Raw genomic sequence first — 17,685 nt, forward strand, 5'->3', positions numbered from 1 at the left:
TTCCTACTTATCATCCAAATGCGTAGATTCCCCTCTCCTACAGCTCGAAAAAGAGTGCAAGCCAGTGGCCACTCTCAAAAACATCCTCTGGCGTTGTCGCTCGCCCCTAATTTGCTCATTCCAACCTCCACCCGCTCGCTCCAGACCACCTGCATCTGTGCCTTCCCTCGCTCTCTCAGCTCAAGACGGACATTTGCTGGCGCCACAAACCCAGAGCTTCCACGCCAAGCACATTCCCCGCCATCACCACTACCTCCTGTCCCATCCAACCTCTTTTCGTTCGCCACTCAAATTCTTTCTTCTGAAAAGCCATCAGCTCCGCTTCCTCAAGACTTGGTTCCTATCCATACTCATCTTTCTACTGCTTTTCTGCCTAAGAACCAGCATCTATCATGCGATCCGCCTCAGTCGCCCTTTTCCCACGTTATTTCTTTCCCTCCTGGTGGGCAAGGCCGCCCACAGGCTGAGCATGTGCAAAGAGAAGACGAAGATAGCGAACAGTCTCAGCCAGAGGCTGCCATAGCTTTAGCGTCGCCATTTGAAGGAGGAGAGTTTTATATCAAGGATGCTGTGCAAAAGATGGCAAACGAGATGGATGCTGATATTGTCACGCTTGATCTAGTTCTAGGATTGGGTTTGGACGGTGATGCTTCTCCTCTAGGATCAAGTCGGTTCCATTCTTTTTTGGTCATCTCAGCAGCTGAAATTGCATAGTTGTCCCTCCACCATCTTTGCCACAGTCAATCAATCCAGTGTATGCGCCCTCTACCTCGCCATTTTCGTCACCCAGAAAAGATTTACAGCCTATCCAGGAAGAAGAGTGGATGGATAACCATATGCCAGAACAATTACGCGGCGGTGCATTTACCAGCGTTCCAGTAGCCATATTAGGTACCAGCGGGATACCTGTACCTGCCATGGGTGGTCCTATGGGTGCTGCTGGGCCATTTCTAGGTCAATCTGATCAAGTTTTTGCAACAGGTCAAATCGACGAGGAATGGGTAGCCTTCTTCTCGACAATCATTAATGTCGAAACAAGCGTATCAGGGAAAAAGAGAATCGTTCTGCTGGAGTCTCCAGTAGCCATGAATAACACTTTTCCAATATGGTGGGCATCACTCGTAGAGGCCGTTCGGAGACGACGGCGCGGAAATATTATTCCAGGAAAACGGAAATCGGTCACCAAGGCGGGAACACCTGATCCTGCCCTCATTCATCCAACAACCATTGTTCTCCAATGCACCCCTTCTCCACTGCCTGCCCATACCATCCCTTTCATGTCCGTTCCTGACAAGGAAGTTGAATCCCTTGGAGAAGAAAATGATGAAGCAGACGAACATCCACATGCTCTGTTCCAGGCTTTGGAAGAGAAGCTTAGAAGTATGGGTTTTAATGTTCAGCATAAAGTTGAAATGATCAAACCTAGAGCAGACGGAAAACTATGGTGGGGTAGTGAGGAAAGTGATCTCATTGGTAGAAAAGAAGGTGATCAGTCAAGACTCAATGCGTTTCTTGGGAAAGGGTAAGTTCTTGTTCTATATCCTTAAATACCTTTCTTATCAATCATACTTTCCGCAGTCTTAGCGCTTCCCTTCCCTCATTTGATGACCAAGCAGACAAGCTTCGATATTTACGCAACCCTCTTCAGCGTCTCATAGGCCGTCTAGGTTCTAACCGATTTGACAAAGCTGAGAACAATAATACGTCCCCTCTCATCTGGAAATCCTATCCTATAATACCTGCGTATCGTAATTCTGCTGCTGAAAAAGAATCCCGATCACGTTGTAGGCGAGTTTATAGTGCAGCTTTGATGACGAGAGCGGTGTATCAACTCGGCGGCGAACTGCAGAACCCTCTTGAAGTCTTGAATTTGAGTGAAGAAACGGGCAAACCACTTACTCGCAAAACTGGAGCAAGCAGCTTCAGCAAAGGTTGGGGTAATGCCATCGTCTCTTGGTCGGACGCCTTGCATATTGCAAGCATAGCTGTAGGGAAAGCAGCTCAAAATGACAAACTTGAAGAAGAAGTCGCCATCATTACATGGCAGGATGTAATACAAGCCAAAAAAGCTATGATGGAAGAAAAGAAATTCATGGCAGAGCAAATTTCTCGGCATCTTCCATCTTTGCCTGAAAAGGATGATCAATCTCAATCCGCCAAACAGAATGACGCTCAACCTGTCGTTGATCATGTGGTAGAACGACTCAAGAAGGACAAGAAACTTACTCAACACGAGAGACGACTTCTAGGTTGTATAGTCGATCCCTCAAAGCTTGCTTCTACAACGTTTGATGATGTTCATCTCCCAGAGAAGACAGTAGATGGTATTCGTTCCATGATTTCTCTTCCACTTCTTTTTCCTGAAGCTTTCCGAGGCGGTGTGCTCAAGGACCATGCGACGACGGGTGCTTTGTTGTTTGGTCCCCCCGGCACAGGTAAAACGCTTCTGGCGAGGGCTGTAGCTGCCGAGAGCGGAGCTAGAATGCTGGCAATACAGCCTAGTGATGTGAATGACATGTATGTCGGAGAGGGTGAGAAGCTGTGCGTAGTTTGGTCTTTTTATGTGCCGCAACAGCTAATATTATGCCTTCGCAGAGTCAAAGCTGTTTTTTCCCTTGCTCGCCGTCTTTCCCCATGCGTCGTTTTCTTAGACGAAGTTGATGCTCTCTTTGGCGCCCGAATATCTCGAGGATCATCAGGATCCATGTCTCATAACCTCATCTTGACTGAATTCATGCAAGAAATGGACGGCCTAAGCTCGGCTATAGCTAACAAGGACAAGAGGGTCGTAGTAATCTCTGCGACAAATAGGCCTTTTGACTTGGATGATGCAGTGCTACGACGCCTGCCTAGAAGATTATTAGTAGACCTTCCTGGAGTGGAAGAGCGTAAAGGTGAATAAACAATCTTGGACGAAGAGGAAGTAGTTATTAATGACGATTATAGCTATTCTGAAAATCTTGCTCCGTGGTGAACACATTGGCGATGATGTAAACCTTGATAAAATAGCCCAGCAGACGGATGGTTATTCAGGATCAGATCTAAAGCGTAAGTGTTTTCATTTCCTTAGATTGACTAAGCTGTCTGTTGATCGCATTTATGACAGACTTGTGTGTGAGTGCGGCGTTGTCTGCAGTAAAGGATACTGTCAACATCCCTTGGAAACAAACATCACATCTACCTCCATCCTCTATACCATTCACTTCAAATACGGCACCGTTACATGGCGATGTCAGTGGTGGTGGACAGTCTGAAGTTCTCGTTATCGCTTCTGATAGTAACGGCAGTGGCGGGAGGAAAAAAATCAAAACAAAGAAGGGCAGGGCCCCCGCGACTGCCATCACATCTTTCTTCATGTTAAATCCGATGACAATCACAGAACAATCAGAACAAACTATGAAAGAAGACGAGGAAGTGGAGGCGAAGGGTACTAGTGGTGAGGTTACAGAAGAAGATCAAGACGAGCAGCTACTTTGTGCCGACAAAACTCAAGGTGAAAATCCTATTAAAAACATCCCCATTGTTGAGGCTGCACCAGTCGATGAAGAACCAGTTGTTCCCAAACGGGTGCTCCATGCCAAACATTTCAAGACTGCCTTAGAAGAGATCCGGCCGTCTGCCTCAGAGGAGGGTAGTTTGCCTGAGTTGCGCAAATGGGCAGAGCAGTTTGGAGAAGGTGGAAAAAAGAGAGGAAAAAAGTCCGGTTTTGGTAAAGGGTTTGGTTTTGGGGATGAAGCAGTCAAAGATAGTGAGCAAGGATATGGTAGAGTTCAACAAGATGATTAAATTCAGCATCTTGCGAAATCTTCATCGATAGATTATGTACTTTTATGGGTGATTAGACATTTTGTTACATTGCATTGTTTAGTCTTGCATGATGCATTGTACTGCATACAGTATTTATATAACCTCTGTACCAAAAGCTTTCACAGCTGACATCGGAAAGGAAGTACGCATGGTTATGTATCATAGTCTGCTAACGTCAAAGCAAACAGCTTCGGAAAATGCTATAATTTACTTATACTGTCAATCTCTTTCTGCAAGACATCAAGTTTTTTCTTTCTTTTCTCAATTAAAGACTCTAAACCTTGAGCGGCAGCTGAAGGTTTGGCCATTACTTGAACAGAAATAACAGTGTCTAACTGTGCCTTTAATTTTACAAATTTGTGTCAGTCTTCTGTCTAGAGCAGGAACATTTATTGGTAACATACCTTTAAATCTCCTTTTAACATCCTAGTCACCCTCTGCCAATCTTTCCAAAAACTTTTCTGTGCTCTCTCCCACAATTTCTGCCCAGCAGCCAATGAACCCATTATGCTTAACAGACCTAGGCCCGTTGCTGTACCTGCGGATAATAATTCTACTGGCGGAACATACGCAACCCAGCTAAGAGAAGCACCACAAAAAGCAATAGAATAGGTGGTGAGGAGTGTGCGTTGGGCTGAGAGTTGTAAACGAGGCAAAGACAGTGATAGAAGTTGACTGCGTCTGGTGCTTATAGGATGTAGTAAAGTGGTGGGTGTGAGAGGAGGTATGGAGAGAGAAAGTGTTGAAAGTTGGTTAGCTAACAAGGGCGAGTTAAATGGATGAATGGATGTGCGGGTAGAGTGTTGGTGTGATAGTAGTTTGACAATTTTATCCGAAGTTAACGAGAGGTTAGTCTGTAGCTGTGCCAGCTGGCCCGCTTCAAAAATAAGTTGTCTCTCCAAATCAACTGCGAATCTGTCGCCAACAATCCCACCAAGTTCGAGGGTAATATCATCCACCCTCAACCTGCCCAACAGCCCTAACCAGCTCAAGCGCCCTCGGAAACTTGCTTCAATTTCGCGTTTGATTTTTACCATTTCGTATCCAATCGCCCCTTCTACAAGCCCCCCGTCAATATCTCGCTCAACAACACCGAGAGCTTTAGCATCGGCAGAACCTTGCTGTGCAGTACGAACCAGTTCCGAAACGGTATTTGTAGCTGAGCGGATCATTTCACGATCAGACACAATCACATCAATCATATGCGACACTGCAAGAGCTACTGTCTCATTGGCAGTAGCTACTTGAGGTAATGTAATAGTGGAAAGAGACTCGCATAGTGTTGATTGCAATGGGCCAATACGGGACTGTGTAAATTTTGTTTGAAAAGTCTCGACAGCTGAAGCTCGTGATAACAGTGATGGATTACCATTGTTGAGTCCATTTGAAAGGGCTTCAAAAGCGGCGAGGGCCTCTTCAGCTCCAGTAAACGATATCTTAATGGATGAAGGATCAAAGTAGGTGTTTTCTATAGGCATTATAAGAACGCCTTTCAGCTGCTCTCTTAGCGCGGCTTCGATATTCGTTGGTGTCGCTCCAGGCGGAAGTTTTCCGTTCACAACAAAATGAATGTATTTCTTTGCCAGTAGATAAGGCAAAAGAGGGGAGATTTGAGGAGTAGAAGCGAGGCGAATGGGATCGAGAACAACGAGGAGGGCATCAGTTTTCAATATTCTGGATACGATAGGCTCGAGATCAAGATTTCTCACTGAGACCATCAGTATATGTTGAATTTTTGGCTAAACGCAGACATACAATTAAGCTCTACGATGTCGTAGCCGGTGGCATGTAACCACGATGAAGATAATGATAACGATCCGGGTTCTTGTTGAAGGCTTTCTCCTTGTCTTTTCTGTCAGCCGATGTGAGACTAGACGAAAACCCACCTTATTCGAAATGTATCAATATTGGAATCCGTATGTCTGTTCAAAAGAGCTTGTCGAGTTTCTGCTGAATCTGCTAGAGGATCTTGAAGCAAAGCAGAGACGACGTCTCTTGGAGCAGCATACACATCGCCAATTACTGTCAATACGATCAGCGCTTTGATCTCACCTCCAAGCAAACAAACCTGTGAGTATGCCCTTCCTTCTCGCTTGCAGGTCAAGTATAGCTTCATCTACTCGTTCTATCCAAGTACCATCGCCTCTAATCTCATCTTGCAGTATTTTTTTTACTTTTTCAAGCTTGAAGAGACTATTTGATGCACCTTCTACATATCCGCCCTCTTTAACCACTTTTAATGGTACTGGCTTTCGCTGAAGAGTATCAGCTGCACTTGCTGTCGAGGCATAGCTTCTCCTACTTTGTCGCGAAAGCCGACAGACTAGAGTATACAGATATGGATTTGGAGCTGCTTGTAGTTGATGTGCCAGTCTAAACAGCTTTGCTTCATTCCTTGTGGCGGCTAGGCCCACCCACATGCTCTTTTTATTGTATAGTTGTACTTTAAAAATCAGAAACTAATAGTAGATTCAAATAAATGGTATGATTTATTAAAGCCCCCCATTTACGACGCGTCGACTTTGCTCAACAAGCAGCCATTCCCAACACTTGAAATTCTTTGATATACTTTTCTCTTCGACCTTTCCTCCAATAAACCCTATTGAAGCTCTACTCTTCAACCAGCAGCAAGCACCACGCTCTCTCACATTAATTCTTGGCCAGGAAGCTGCTTGACCTCTTCAACATCAACATCAACGCTCGGCCCCCATTCCTGTACTACACCTTCAGTCCTCACTCAAATCCTCTCTTTACCACATTCGCTACTGGCATCAACGCGAAATGGCTGACCAAGGCTATTTGTCTTCTGGCTCTGGTAGCGGCCGCGTCTCGGGCGGGGAGGGCGGTGACAGAAACTCGTATGTATAAAAGATTGCTGTCCGGGAAGCTAGCTTACTCAATTTTTTAGAATTGTGCTCAAAGTTGGTATGGTGGGGGACTCTCAAATCGGAAAGACGTCCTTGATGGTGAAATATGTCGAGGGGAGTTTTGAGTGAGTATTATAGCCTTGCTGAAAACGATGTGATGAGCTCATCCATCGACATTAGTGAGGACTATATACAAACACTTGGCGTCAATTTTATGGAAAAGACAATCAGTATACGAAACACGGAAATCACCTTCTCAGTGCGGCCCTTGAATCTTGTCTTGATACAGCTGACAGGTGATAGATATGGGATTTGGGTGGTCAAAGAGAATTCGTCTCGATGCTCCCTTTGGTCTCCAACGATGCTGTAGCTATTCTGTTTATGTTTGACCTTACAAGAAAAGCAACTTTAAACAGCGTCAAGGAATGGTATCGCCAGGCGCGAGGATTCAACAAGACAGCCATACCGGTACTTATAGGGACTAAATATGATCAATTCGCCTCTTTTCCACGAGAAGAACAGGAAGAAATTACAAAGCAAGCAAAAAGGTTTTCTAAAGCAATGCATGCTCCACTAGTAAATCCATCCATTTTTGAAGACCTTCACGATAATGATAGTAAAAATAGATTTTCTGTTCCACATCACACTCCATCAATGTCCAAAAGATCTTCAAGATTGTTTTAGCCAAGGCCTTTGATCTGAAGGTGAGTTCTCGACGCTGACTCGCCTAATGTGCTGACTTCGACTATTTAGTGTGTTATACCCGAAATTGACGAAATTGGTGAACCCATTCTTCTCTACCTTGACGTATAATTCCTTCATCTTCATCATCCAAAACATTAGTATTAGCATAGTCACACCTAAACACACACGAGTGAGATGTTTGTAACGAGATAGATCTGAGGAGCGAGGGAGACGAGAGCTTTTTGAGGACGAGGGTTAATCGATCTTTCAATTGATGTTTTTTGAAACCACCTTCTTACGAAGGCTGCAACGTTTCGTTATGCCAATTATCAAGATACTGCCCTTTTCGTCTATAGAGTGCTTGCGTATGGCTGTTTTACGAAATATCTGCCAAGCATGCCAATTTCGGGATGGTTTGGTCGCTGCTAGTGGCCATGAACATGTCAATGTTTAGAAAAAAAAACCATGCTTTCGCATTACTATGAAAAGGTGGACTTGCAAGAAATACCATCTTCTATTGGTTCTGTCAATGAGAAATGTTTAAAGACGTATACCATCGTTGATCTATTTTGGATGTCCGTGTCCATTACATCCTCGAGCCAGTAGACAGTACGAGTGTACCAAGATAAGATATTAACTTCAAGCCGACTGAGCTCGTCTCAGAGCCATTCGTTTAGTATTGCTCACTCAAACCATGTATTGAGCGATGTCTTGGGTATTTGCCTGATAAAAGTCGACCTTTGCTTTCAGTGTTTTTCTCGTCCCAAGTCTTGTTCACACATCCATTCAGAGTCAAACTACTCGAGCATCAAGCACCGAATTATGCAGCTCCCATTCTGTGGTAGTCTGACAAGGTAAAGGAAAAGGGATGTACCCAATACGGAGAGCAAGATATTATCCTTATCATTTGCCACGTGGCTGTGGCGACTTGTCAAGGATTTGACTCGGTTACAGTACTTGGTACATGGAAAAGTAAAGTATAAACATGAATGTTTATGGAACTATGCTACGTGACACCCAGTTAGGCGTGCCAGTTACTCCGCAAGCCTATCTGCTTCTGACACGACTTGTCAAGGAGTTGACGCTGTTTGTATAAATAGGATAAGAAAGAGAATAATAAAAGTAATGAGAGCTTTTCCGAGATTACAATACGAGTGTAAGTGCGTCAGCACTCTACACTGTGACTGGTAAAGACCGTCGATAACTGCGTCAACGAAAAACAAGAGGATAAGGTCATGGATATATATAGACAAAATCATAGAATACTTTTACTTCACATATCAACAAAACGCAGTGTGGCACAGAAATGAAGTATATAAAAGTACTCTACAATTGATCTTTATATACCCATTTCCTTATCCTCTTGTTCTCCGTGGGCGCACTTATCTCCCATCTCTACCACTCGCAGTGTAATGCTGAAACACCTACACTGTCTCACCTCCACTCACTCACATCGAATAAAAGTACTGGCTGTTGTCTGCCAGTGAATGTCGCAACACAAAATGCATGCATCCGTCACCAACCCCTCAACACACATGCCACTCTTGGCCAACGCTGGCATAGCCCTGTCCAATGCTTGGCTTTACGTGTGCAACGCAACCTTCCAGAACAAGTGATGACATCCCAAGCGCGCTTCTGGCTGACGACCACACCCCGCGGCGGCGGCGACCTCCGCCCACCCAAACAGTACACGTGCAAACACACAACACTCATGGCCAGCGCCCAAATCACGCCAAACAAACCGTCGAAGCCGTACCTAGCTCAGAAGGATCTGGAACAACTAGTGTACTCCAGACACCCTACTCACGTGGCAAAGGAGTTAGTGACTGAGATCCTTCCGGGCGCGACCACCGTGATCGCCCGAAGAGAGGCACGCTAGTGGCAAGGTTGTTGATTCCTTCGCATAGCTCGCCAAATGCCATCGACACACAACAACAGTAAACAAAGGATAGACCTGCATGACGTGTATTTTTCCAACTCGCCCTCGCTAACCCCCCACGCCGCCCCACACTGGGGTCCTTTCCCATTCCTTTTTGATCAAGGCTGCCAGCCCAGCACTGAGCACACGCACGCGCACGGATCAGCGACGTCCGACATAGAATACCCAACGGGTTCTGGAACTTGTTGGCGGCATTCGCACGTGGCATTTCGGGCTACTGGAAATTTCCGTTCACGTCTCAAAGTCGAGCACAAAGGTGCGCTGTCCGTGCCCCCGCAAAGGCAGTCCAGTCAACTTTTGATTATCAACTTGGGATTCACAACTGTTTTGTCAACCGACTTTCCATCGAGCATGAACTCTTTCCCGCCACCGCCCGTCCCGGACCCTCGCGGTGCGCACTCGAGGTCGCTCTCAGAAACCCTCGCGCTGTCCCAACACCCACCGCCGCTGGCGATAACGACGACAGACGGCGCACAGAGCGAATACCTACACCGTGTCGGAGGGTTTCACGCGGCAGCACTGCCGTTTGGCAGGTATCAGTCGCTAGGAGCCACGCTGGGACAAAAGTACCCGCGCGCGACATCGAGAGACTATTCGGGATACAGCGAGTCGCATAGAGTCGTGGCGAACAGAAGCCCGCAGCGAGGGATTGGACACGACAACAGACGCTGCGCGAGGGATTGCAGAGCGGATGAAGCACCGTACCGGATGCTCAAGCGGGTGATTGGGCGCGCTAGCGCAAGCGGATTGAAGGTGGTCGTGGAGAAGGTGGAGGGCGGCAGAGTGTTGGAGAGGGAAAGGCAGAGAGGCCAGCGGCCAAATATCCAACTGAGGAGGAGTAACAAGCAAGTGCCAAGAGAAAGCTCTCTGAATGGAGCAGGTCCCGCATCGCCCTATGGGTTCAAACCGCTATCCTTTGATTCCAGGATACTGTCTGGGCCGCCATTGCCTCCACCGCCAGTGGATCACATCTGCGACCCGCAAAAGCACGTTGAGTTTTTTGCCGATTTCGCCTCGCCAGCTTGTAGAACCGATGAGTTTGAGAGTATTCCGAGGAGTTCGAGTGCGCCGAGCGTGCCACTGTTGGCGAGTGAAAGGAGAGGGAGTGATGCCTCGATGGGAAGCATACTGTCTACCATGTCAGCGGATACGCCAGGCTTGAAGCCGTTGACGCACCACCCAGCGAGCTCGCTCTCTGAGAGTCTCGCCATTGGTCACGGTCAGTCTGACCCACTCGCAGCGTCGCCCCAGACGGCCTCATTTGTGAACCCACAGAGCGTTTCGTTCCCGCACCCCCTGGGCGAGTCTCGCATTGACTCTGCCGATCAGAGTAGCCGCGACCCGGCGGATCTTTCGCCATACCTTCCGCCAGAGATGTCGGCTACGCTGCGCCGACGCATGCTGGAAGGCAGTACATCCCGTGGTGGTGAAGACCTGGCGGGTTTGGGCTACAAGGTGGGTATGACTGGGAACAATGGACGTTGGACGGGGAATAGAAGCAAAAAGAAGGAAACGCTCGTTGAGGCAGAGTGGAGTTTTGAGACGCCAATTTTGAAGGTTATGGGAGAAGCTGTCATGGGAAAAGTCGGTCTGATTGACCCAGTTGCAAACTACAATCTTGTCGAGTGCGTTTGTGGTTATGGATGACGCTTGTGCTGATACATTAAAGGTACGGATGCTACCGAGAGACACCCAATCCAATCTTGGCAGAAATCATCAAGTCGCTCTGTCGCAGTGCATCTGATACTGTGACGCGAAAAGTATTCTCCGTCACCCATCAAGCTACCCCGGATTTTGATATCCGTCTCCTTCAGTCCAATCTTACCACTCATCCCAAGTCATATCGCAAGATTGAGCAGCTCCCTTCTCCCGCTCCTCTCCTCCTCACCTCTTTTTCTTTTGCTGGTTTTGCCGATAGCGCTGTGCCTGTGGATACGGTGCATGTTGCACTCTGCTCTAGCGAGTTGACCAAATTGCAAGGCCCTATATCTCCCCGACCGTTGTATTCATTTACCAGCCAAGCCGAGGAGAAGGAGAGGCATGCGGAAAAGGATTTGGTAAGATGGCTTAAAGCGAGAGCTGGGGAGGTTAAAAAAGGAGGCATCCTGGTGTGTTCTCTGGCAGTTCGTACAAAACAGCCAACAGGGCGAGATGTCAAGTTTGAAGAGTCTCTTCCCCAACCACCCAAGGCATCACCCTACCATCTTCCTGCATCTCTCCCTACTTCGCCCCACACCAACGCGTTCACTTCCACCCATCGCACGCATACTCCGCTGACCGAGGTAAACCCTTCGATTTTTGCTACACCTCCACACCACCTCGGCGGTCCCAAAAGCGCCCCTGTAAAATACAGACCAGACATATTTCAAACTATGAGCCAAGCTCTGAGTCCTGCCATCCAACGATTAGTCACTCTTGGCGAGATTCGATCGCATGTAGCGCCAATGTTGGTGGATGTGCCCTATTGGTCGAGGACGCTTGAGAGTCTCAAGAGTGCTCTTGCGAAAGCGACCGAGTGGGATGTGTTATTCGATCAGGAGGGCGAAGAAAGTGTTGTGGGCGACAGGGACTATGACATGACGGACGAAGATGACGAATTGGACGCGACACCGATTATACCCCCTTCGGGCGATGTGGACGAGGATATTTACATGAACAACATGGTGGAAATGAAAGACGACGAGAGTCCATATTCGCCTGAGGAACGGCGTGAATGGGCGGATGCTGGAGTTCGAATTTACAGGTTGAATCATCCAGCATGGAGGGCATACAAGCAGGGTAGGATTGATCGGGGAGCGTATGCAAAGAGGATAGCAACGTATTGCCATTCAGGTAAGTGGTGTCTTCTTCTGTATACAAGGTCTGACGTTGAATACTAGTCTATGAGCCACATTTGAAGAAAGTATTACGGGAAAAGGGGAGAATGGATATTAGTCAATCTGAGAATACTGTGCAGGAAATGGTGAGTCATTAAGCTCTGAGCCCATGGATCTGTCTAATGGTGTACATAGTTTAAGATCCTGGGAGAAAAGTGTGAGCTTGGAGCACTGGATGGCTTTTCAATCGACGTGGGCGTCATTGTTCTTCAAAAAAAATGAGAAATTGTTCTCTTTTACTTCTTTTTTTTCTGAACTCTTACCAAAATTTGACTTTGACTTTTTTTATTTATTACAGATTGTGCAGGATGTGGGCATTTTCTTTCATTTTGGGACGATATCTTTTTCTTTTCTTTTTTCCGTAACGGCATTTTCTTCAAAAACAATTCTTTGCATAGATTTATTTTGCGGGTTTTGAATAAACCGATCCTTGTCGTGCATATGTCAATAGATTTGTAGACTGCATCTGTAGAATGGTTAGATAGATGATGATATTTGGTTCTATATGAAATGTCGCTTTTGTACCGAAAATGATAGACAAAGTAATCAAAGAGACAATAGACATATTGGCTTAGGTATCATTTTTGACTGCAGATTTTTTCTCAGAGGCCTTTGGCGCAATGCTATAGAACTGCTCTAAAGAAACATGGAATATGTATTACTTTCAAAGTTATTAGTTAAGAGACATAAATATGAAAAACTAAGTGGCTTTTGTGTAACGTACACAGATCGGGACAACCCATATCAGTTGGGTGGTTCATTTTCACGAATTGAACACTTGGGGAAGTCAATTCTTACGTGAAAAGGAGGGAAGCAAATGTTTCTCGTGACAACTACCGGATCGGGTAGTTTTTGAGACTAGAAATGGAAAAGCCAATTTTGCCTTTTCGTTTATAACCCCTTCTTTTACATTTACATTTCTTCTCTCAGAGATCAACTACAGATATGTCGAAAGCAACAGCAAGCTCAGCTCGGTCATTCAACTCGATTGATAACCCTAGACCGCCGCCATACCGCCGCGTTGCGGAAATATCAGCCGCTCCTTCAATCCCATCTAGTTCTCAAGCTTCCGGCACGTCTATGGGTCCTCCTGCTTCTGCTCAGCCAGGACCGGCCTAAATGCCAGCCAGGACACGAGTAACTGCCTTTTGGAACTCCCAGGGGCGTCAATTCTGGCTCGACGTACGGAAGGACTGGGACAATGACCCTACAATCGATTCAAAGTCGTCTTTCGAGCTTCTACTCGATTGGCTTGACCTTCCCAACTACTGGCAACGCTTTGCAGCCGGTTTAAAAGGCTGTTAAAAGCGTCTCATATCGTCTACTACAGCCAGGAGAAGCATGCCATATCAGAATTTTCGTGTCCAGAAGCTTAAAGCACCTCTCTCTGGCTTGGCTGGAGCCTGTGCTAGGTTGAGATGTGAACCATCAACCAAGCTGACGCCATTGGGATGGCACCAGAGGTCCTGTACACCGTATTTGATCCTGTCGCGCTCAGCACCGCCTGGCCAGGCTACAGTATTCTGCAGCTCGAGAAGGATGAGAGGCCCATTGGGCAAGTCGACCCGATTGGCAATTGACTCCTCAGGCTCTGCATAGGCCATGCGACTCATGAAGACAGCCGACCAACTTGAATTCAAACTTGACAAGACAACTACTCTGCTTCATACTTATATCTACAAGCTTAAAGTACTCCTTCACCCATCTCTCCAGCTCTTTCCGTAGAAGACCGACGAAGACCACTCACCTTCACCCTACTGACCATGCCATGAAAGCTTTGGTGACCACCCTTATACCAGGAATATACCAACTCCCACACCTCTATCAGTATTTGGTCCAATCCTTCAAGTGATACAAATACCGGGTACTCGTTTTTAGGTCTTTCGCGGAAACTGTGATGTAGACATCCTGTTAGCCTTGCGGGTCGGTGGAGTTCCAAAGCTGGAGTTGTTGGAATAAAAGCTGGAAGCGACTGACTGGAGATCCAAACCACCTACGTATTGTCTTTTACAACATGAAAAGTGATAGCATAGTACTTATTGGGCTCCAGACCTTTCGCCGTGGGTTTATCGTTGGTCAAGATGGTAGTGGGATTGGGATTGGGATAGGCCTTTTCCATCCAGGCGTCTACGCGCTTATCAGCCTGCAGTCCCCTCTCGCTTGAAGACATACCCCAGTCTTTCTCGTCCTTGACGGCGTCTTCCATTATTACGTCTTTACCGGTAAGATACTTGAGACCCCATTTACCGGCCTCTGCCACTTTTGCCTTATCCGTGCTTTCCACGCTGTTGAACAGTCTACCGTTCACGACGCCTCTTCCGTTATCTTTTTTTCCGTCTTTCCTGTCTTTTGGGCCTAGGGATATGATGGCTTGCTTATAACCACCGACATACCTGTCTACTGTCAGTGTGTACAACCTGGAATGTTGCAGATCAACCTACCAAGGGTCGCCCGCGTTATCGTGAGCTGGACCAGCGGCGTCATTGTAATTGGCAGAAACCTCTTTTGCCTTCCCATCCTTCGAATCCAAGTCGTAGACGCCAAAGGTGGCACTCTCCGCATCGTCCTTGATTCCCTTGTCGACTGGAGTCCTGCTTTCGAATTTGTCGACGTTAGTACGTACAAGTGCGCAGAGAGACGTGGTGAACCAGTCGGCGCCGTCATTCGTCTAGATGTTTACACAAGACGCTCGGCTGGGCCATGGGTCGAACAGTGGACCACTCGTTTTGTCAGCGGGGTTTGCTGAGGTTGTCGAAGTTGAAGTCGAACTAGCACTTCCTACGGGCGGTATATTATATTTTTCGGCAGTAACGGTGGCAGTGGCGATTACAGAAGAAGCAAAGGGACAGTTGCTGTTAGGCGGTGCATCTACAGCATTTACAACACCCACAATCCCAGTAGCTCCTGTCCGCTTGACGTGGGAACATGGGCTGAGAGCAGAGACATCACGACTGGGTTGGAGAGGATTTGCCATGACTGGGACGATGGGCCAACCCCAACGCTTGTACGGTAGAGAGGTTTGGCTCTCCCAGCATTGGCATTCCCATCATGGCAGCAAGCGTCGTAAACTGTACCATCTTGTTCCAATTTTGTTTAGATAAGAGCAGAGCGTTGTGAAAGAATTGTGCTTTAGGCGCAGAAACGTCTCCTCGAACGGGAGCCTTGGTTAGCATCCATCTTTCATCGTCTTGGCAGGAGCAAGTGCCAAAACGCTGCTCCCTTTCAACTCTTTATCCAAAACGGATGCACCCCTTGTCAAGCTTTCCACGTTTCCAATGCTAGTCGAAGGAAAAGTCAACGAGTAGGTTGCAAGGACACTCACGGTCAACAGATTGGACCAAGTGTTACCCTAACACCGCTGTCAGTCGTTTGTGAGCATCAGCGTCGTCGTGGGATGCAGATGATCTCGAGTGTAGTCAGCGACAAGCCTGCGTCTGGCTAAAAAGAGGACTGGGCTGGCGAAGGTGATGTACATGTTGATTCATACGTACAAGACAGCTTTTTGCATTGGATACAGTATAGCGTAGAGGCTTCAACGTACAAATTGTTGAAAAATGCATAAAGGAGAGTAAAGAGAGATGCATTTTTTTATTTTTAAATATGTGAGAGTTGGGGTTGTCAATTCTGACGTACAATGTACAATTGAACAGATTTAGAATGGACTATCCCAACTGTTCAACTCACGTCTAGAATTGAAACATCCTATTCTATTCACTCTCATACTCAAAGTTTATCTCGTGGGTCGTGGCAACTGGGGTTTTCATTAATTCAATGAAAAATATTTGTTGTCTTTTGCATTCATCAAAACAAAATAATACAAAATATTCTTCGCCTCGTACTCGCTCACCTGCGCCCAATCCATAATCAACGAGATTTACAATAAACAGGATTCCACCCAGACAAGTCTTGTGGCTGAAGAACCAAACATGAAAGCAAAATGTAAATGTTAGCCACATAGCACGAGGGATAGAGTCGTCTGGACGCCCGCAAGGTCCAAGATTGCTGAACAAGTAGTGATGAGGTAGTGCAATGATTGATATATAATGGCTATGGTGGCCTCTATTCGCTGGTTGCGGCTACAGTATAACTGATGTAAATATAGTCTACAGTCGTGGCTTTCTATGCTTGTGACTTGTAGTTTGTCAAGGTTAGTTCGAGACTGACGTGACTTGTTTCAATACTACGAGGCTGTTGCACTATTCGCTTGAAAGCAGAAGCTCACGATCGGAGTAAGAAAGCGAGAATGTGGTGCCCCATAGGATCAAGAGATGCAACCCTTATGGCCTAATCACTTGTTCAAAAGGTGACAATGGACTAATTGTTTCTTTTACTCTGAAGCATCGTGAGAAACAAGGTTGGTTGCAGGTTGGTTATAACTATCGCATTCATTCCGTCACCATGCTGGTTTCAATATCTACTGCAACATTTACGTTCCCAGTAATGCCCGTGACTGCTGCTGCTTACTTTATCTATTCAAGTATCAGCTCTATCCATCTACCACCGGATTTGAAAGACAACATAATGGACGTACTAGCGGATTCAGAGCTATGACAGGGTATCTGATTCCCTTAATGTCAAACTTGTCCAAGAAATTGTTGATCTCTTTTTGTTCTTCAACAGAAAGTTTAATGTTAATCAAGCAGATGTTCTCATTAATACATTGGGCGTTGGAAGAGCCGAGAATAGGGATAGTCTAGGAGCGAATGTTAGGTCCTCAAGACTAAATCCTTGAAAGAGTATCCACATAATCGGACACACCAATGATCCAGGCCAATGCAACCTAGCTTCCAGAGACATTCCTACGTGTAGCGATTTCATCAAGTTTGTCAATCAATTTGAGATTCCTGTAGACACTTCTCTTTAGAATCCAAGGAAGGGTTTCCTGATATCCCCGCTCGGCAAAGTCGTTGGAAACTTGTAGGTATGTGTCAAGAAGCCACGACCCAGAGGAGAATATGTGAAAAAGGGAACCTTGTTTTTGTTATGCTGCTCGACAGCGTCGCGTATGTCTTTGTTGTAAAGAAATGGGAGAGTTCTATCTCGTTGATTAAAGTAAGAGTAATCTATGGGAGGTCAGGTTTTATCGAAAAGGCAGTAGGTGTTTAGCAATGCTCACTCTATTGGTCTTTTCGAGAGATACGGTGCCCATTTCATTTGATCTGACTTGCTTGCATAATCCTTCCTTCTTTAGGTTGTCAAGAATCGTGAAAACGTCTTGAACAGAGACCTTATCAAACGGTATCAGTGTACTAATAACAATCGCTCAAAACACACTTTATAGCAGCAATAGACGCTTCTTGGGAAGGAGGACCTGGGCTCAGGTCAATTGCATGAGTCTATACTTGTTCAATACATCAGTTATAGTTACCACAGCACTCAGGCTATATGTACCCACCCAATTCGACAAACTTGCTGGCCGGTAACAGTCATTGAAGGAACAAAAGACATCGCGAGCTTCTTGTTATTACTTTTTTTAGATTCGAATTAAATTTGGGATAGATGTCTTTCAATC

General features: G+C 46.3%; 9 protein-coding genes across 9 annotated transcripts; 4 read left to right on the forward strand and 5 right to left on the reverse strand.

Moving 5' to 3' along the window:
- Positions 1-18: 18 nt before the first annotated feature.
- On the forward strand, positions 19-3,786 carry L203_105600 (uncharacterized protein; the record flags this gene model as incomplete). The annotated part of the gene is made up of 6 exons (XM_066214967.1): positions 19-667; positions 715-1,522; positions 1,579-2,541; positions 2,596-2,894; positions 2,947-3,048; positions 3,107-3,786. The coding sequence occupies 6 exons, from the start codon at positions 19-21 to the stop codon at positions 3,784-3,786; spliced, it is 3,501 nt and encodes a 1,166-aa protein (XP_066071064.1).
- Positions 3,787-4,007: 221 nt separating this feature from the next.
- Positions 4,008-6,227, reverse strand: L203_105601 (uncharacterized protein; the record flags this gene model as incomplete). The annotated part of the gene is made up of 5 exons (XM_066214968.1): positions 4,008-4,148; positions 4,212-5,515; positions 5,563-5,642; positions 5,694-5,829; positions 5,876-6,227. 5 exons carry the CDS (start codon positions 6,225-6,227, stop codon positions 4,008-4,010), a joined length of 2,013 nt encoding a protein of 670 aa, XP_066071065.1.
- A 361-nt stretch (positions 6,228-6,588) lies between these two features.
- On the forward strand, positions 6,589-7,487 carry L203_105602 (septum-promoting GTP-binding protein 1; the record flags this gene model as incomplete). The annotated part of the gene is made up of 6 exons (XM_066214969.1): positions 6,589-6,665; positions 6,716-6,799; positions 6,855-6,933; positions 6,978-7,250; positions 7,301-7,378; positions 7,428-7,487. The coding sequence occupies 6 exons, from the start codon at positions 6,589-6,591 to the stop codon at positions 7,485-7,487; spliced, it is 651 nt and encodes a 216-aa protein (XP_066071066.1).
- A 1,486-nt stretch (positions 7,488-8,973) lies between these two features.
- L203_105603 (uncharacterized protein) lies at positions 8,974-9,237 on the forward strand (the record flags this gene model as incomplete). Its single annotated transcript, XM_066214970.1, has 1 exon — positions 8,974-9,237. One exon carries the CDS (start codon positions 8,974-8,976, stop codon positions 9,235-9,237), a length of 264 nt encoding a protein of 87 aa, XP_066071067.1.
- A 36-nt stretch (positions 9,238-9,273) lies between these two features.
- Positions 9,274-12,395, forward strand: L203_105604 (uncharacterized protein; the record flags this gene model as incomplete). Its single annotated transcript, XM_066214971.1, has 4 exons — positions 9,274-10,922; positions 10,967-12,129; positions 12,177-12,259; positions 12,309-12,395. The coding sequence occupies 4 exons, from the start codon at positions 9,274-9,276 to the stop codon at positions 12,393-12,395; spliced, it is 2,982 nt and encodes a 993-aa protein (XP_066071068.1).
- Positions 12,396-13,522: 1,127 nt separating this feature from the next.
- Positions 13,523-13,777, reverse strand: L203_105605 (uncharacterized protein; the record flags this gene model as incomplete). The annotated part of the gene is made up of 1 exon (XM_066214972.1): positions 13,523-13,777. One exon carries the CDS (start codon positions 13,775-13,777, stop codon positions 13,523-13,525), a length of 255 nt encoding a protein of 84 aa, XP_066071069.1.
- An 80-nt stretch (positions 13,778-13,857) lies between these two features.
- Positions 13,858-15,119, reverse strand: L203_105606 (uncharacterized protein; the record flags this gene model as incomplete). The annotated part of the gene is made up of 5 exons (XM_066214973.1): positions 13,858-14,065; positions 14,171-14,300; positions 14,346-14,566; positions 14,615-14,764; positions 15,064-15,119. The coding sequence occupies 5 exons, from the start codon at positions 15,117-15,119 to the stop codon at positions 13,858-13,860; spliced, it is 765 nt and encodes a 254-aa protein (XP_066071070.1).
- Positions 15,120-16,633: 1,514 nt separating this feature from the next.
- L203_105607 (uncharacterized protein) lies at positions 16,634-16,991 on the reverse strand (the record flags this gene model as incomplete). Its single annotated transcript, XM_066214974.1, has 3 exons — positions 16,634-16,642; positions 16,705-16,866; positions 16,932-16,991. 3 exons carry the CDS (start codon positions 16,989-16,991, stop codon positions 16,634-16,636), a joined length of 231 nt encoding a protein of 76 aa, XP_066071071.1.
- Positions 16,992-17,101: 110 nt separating this feature from the next.
- On the reverse strand, positions 17,102-17,621 carry L203_105608 (uncharacterized protein; the record flags this gene model as incomplete). Its single annotated transcript, XM_066214975.1, has 4 exons — positions 17,102-17,236; positions 17,290-17,400; positions 17,448-17,484; positions 17,569-17,621. 4 exons carry the CDS (start codon positions 17,619-17,621, stop codon positions 17,102-17,104), a joined length of 336 nt encoding a protein of 111 aa, XP_066071072.1.
- Positions 17,622-17,685: the final 64 nt, after the last annotated feature.

Source organism: Cryptococcus depauperatus, chromosome 7 (assembly GCF_001720195.1).
Source record: "Cryptococcus depauperatus CBS 7841 chromosome 7, complete sequence".
In the NCBI taxonomy this organism is placed as follows: domain Eukaryota; kingdom Fungi; phylum Basidiomycota; class Tremellomycetes; order Tremellales; family Cryptococcaceae; genus Cryptococcus; species Cryptococcus depauperatus.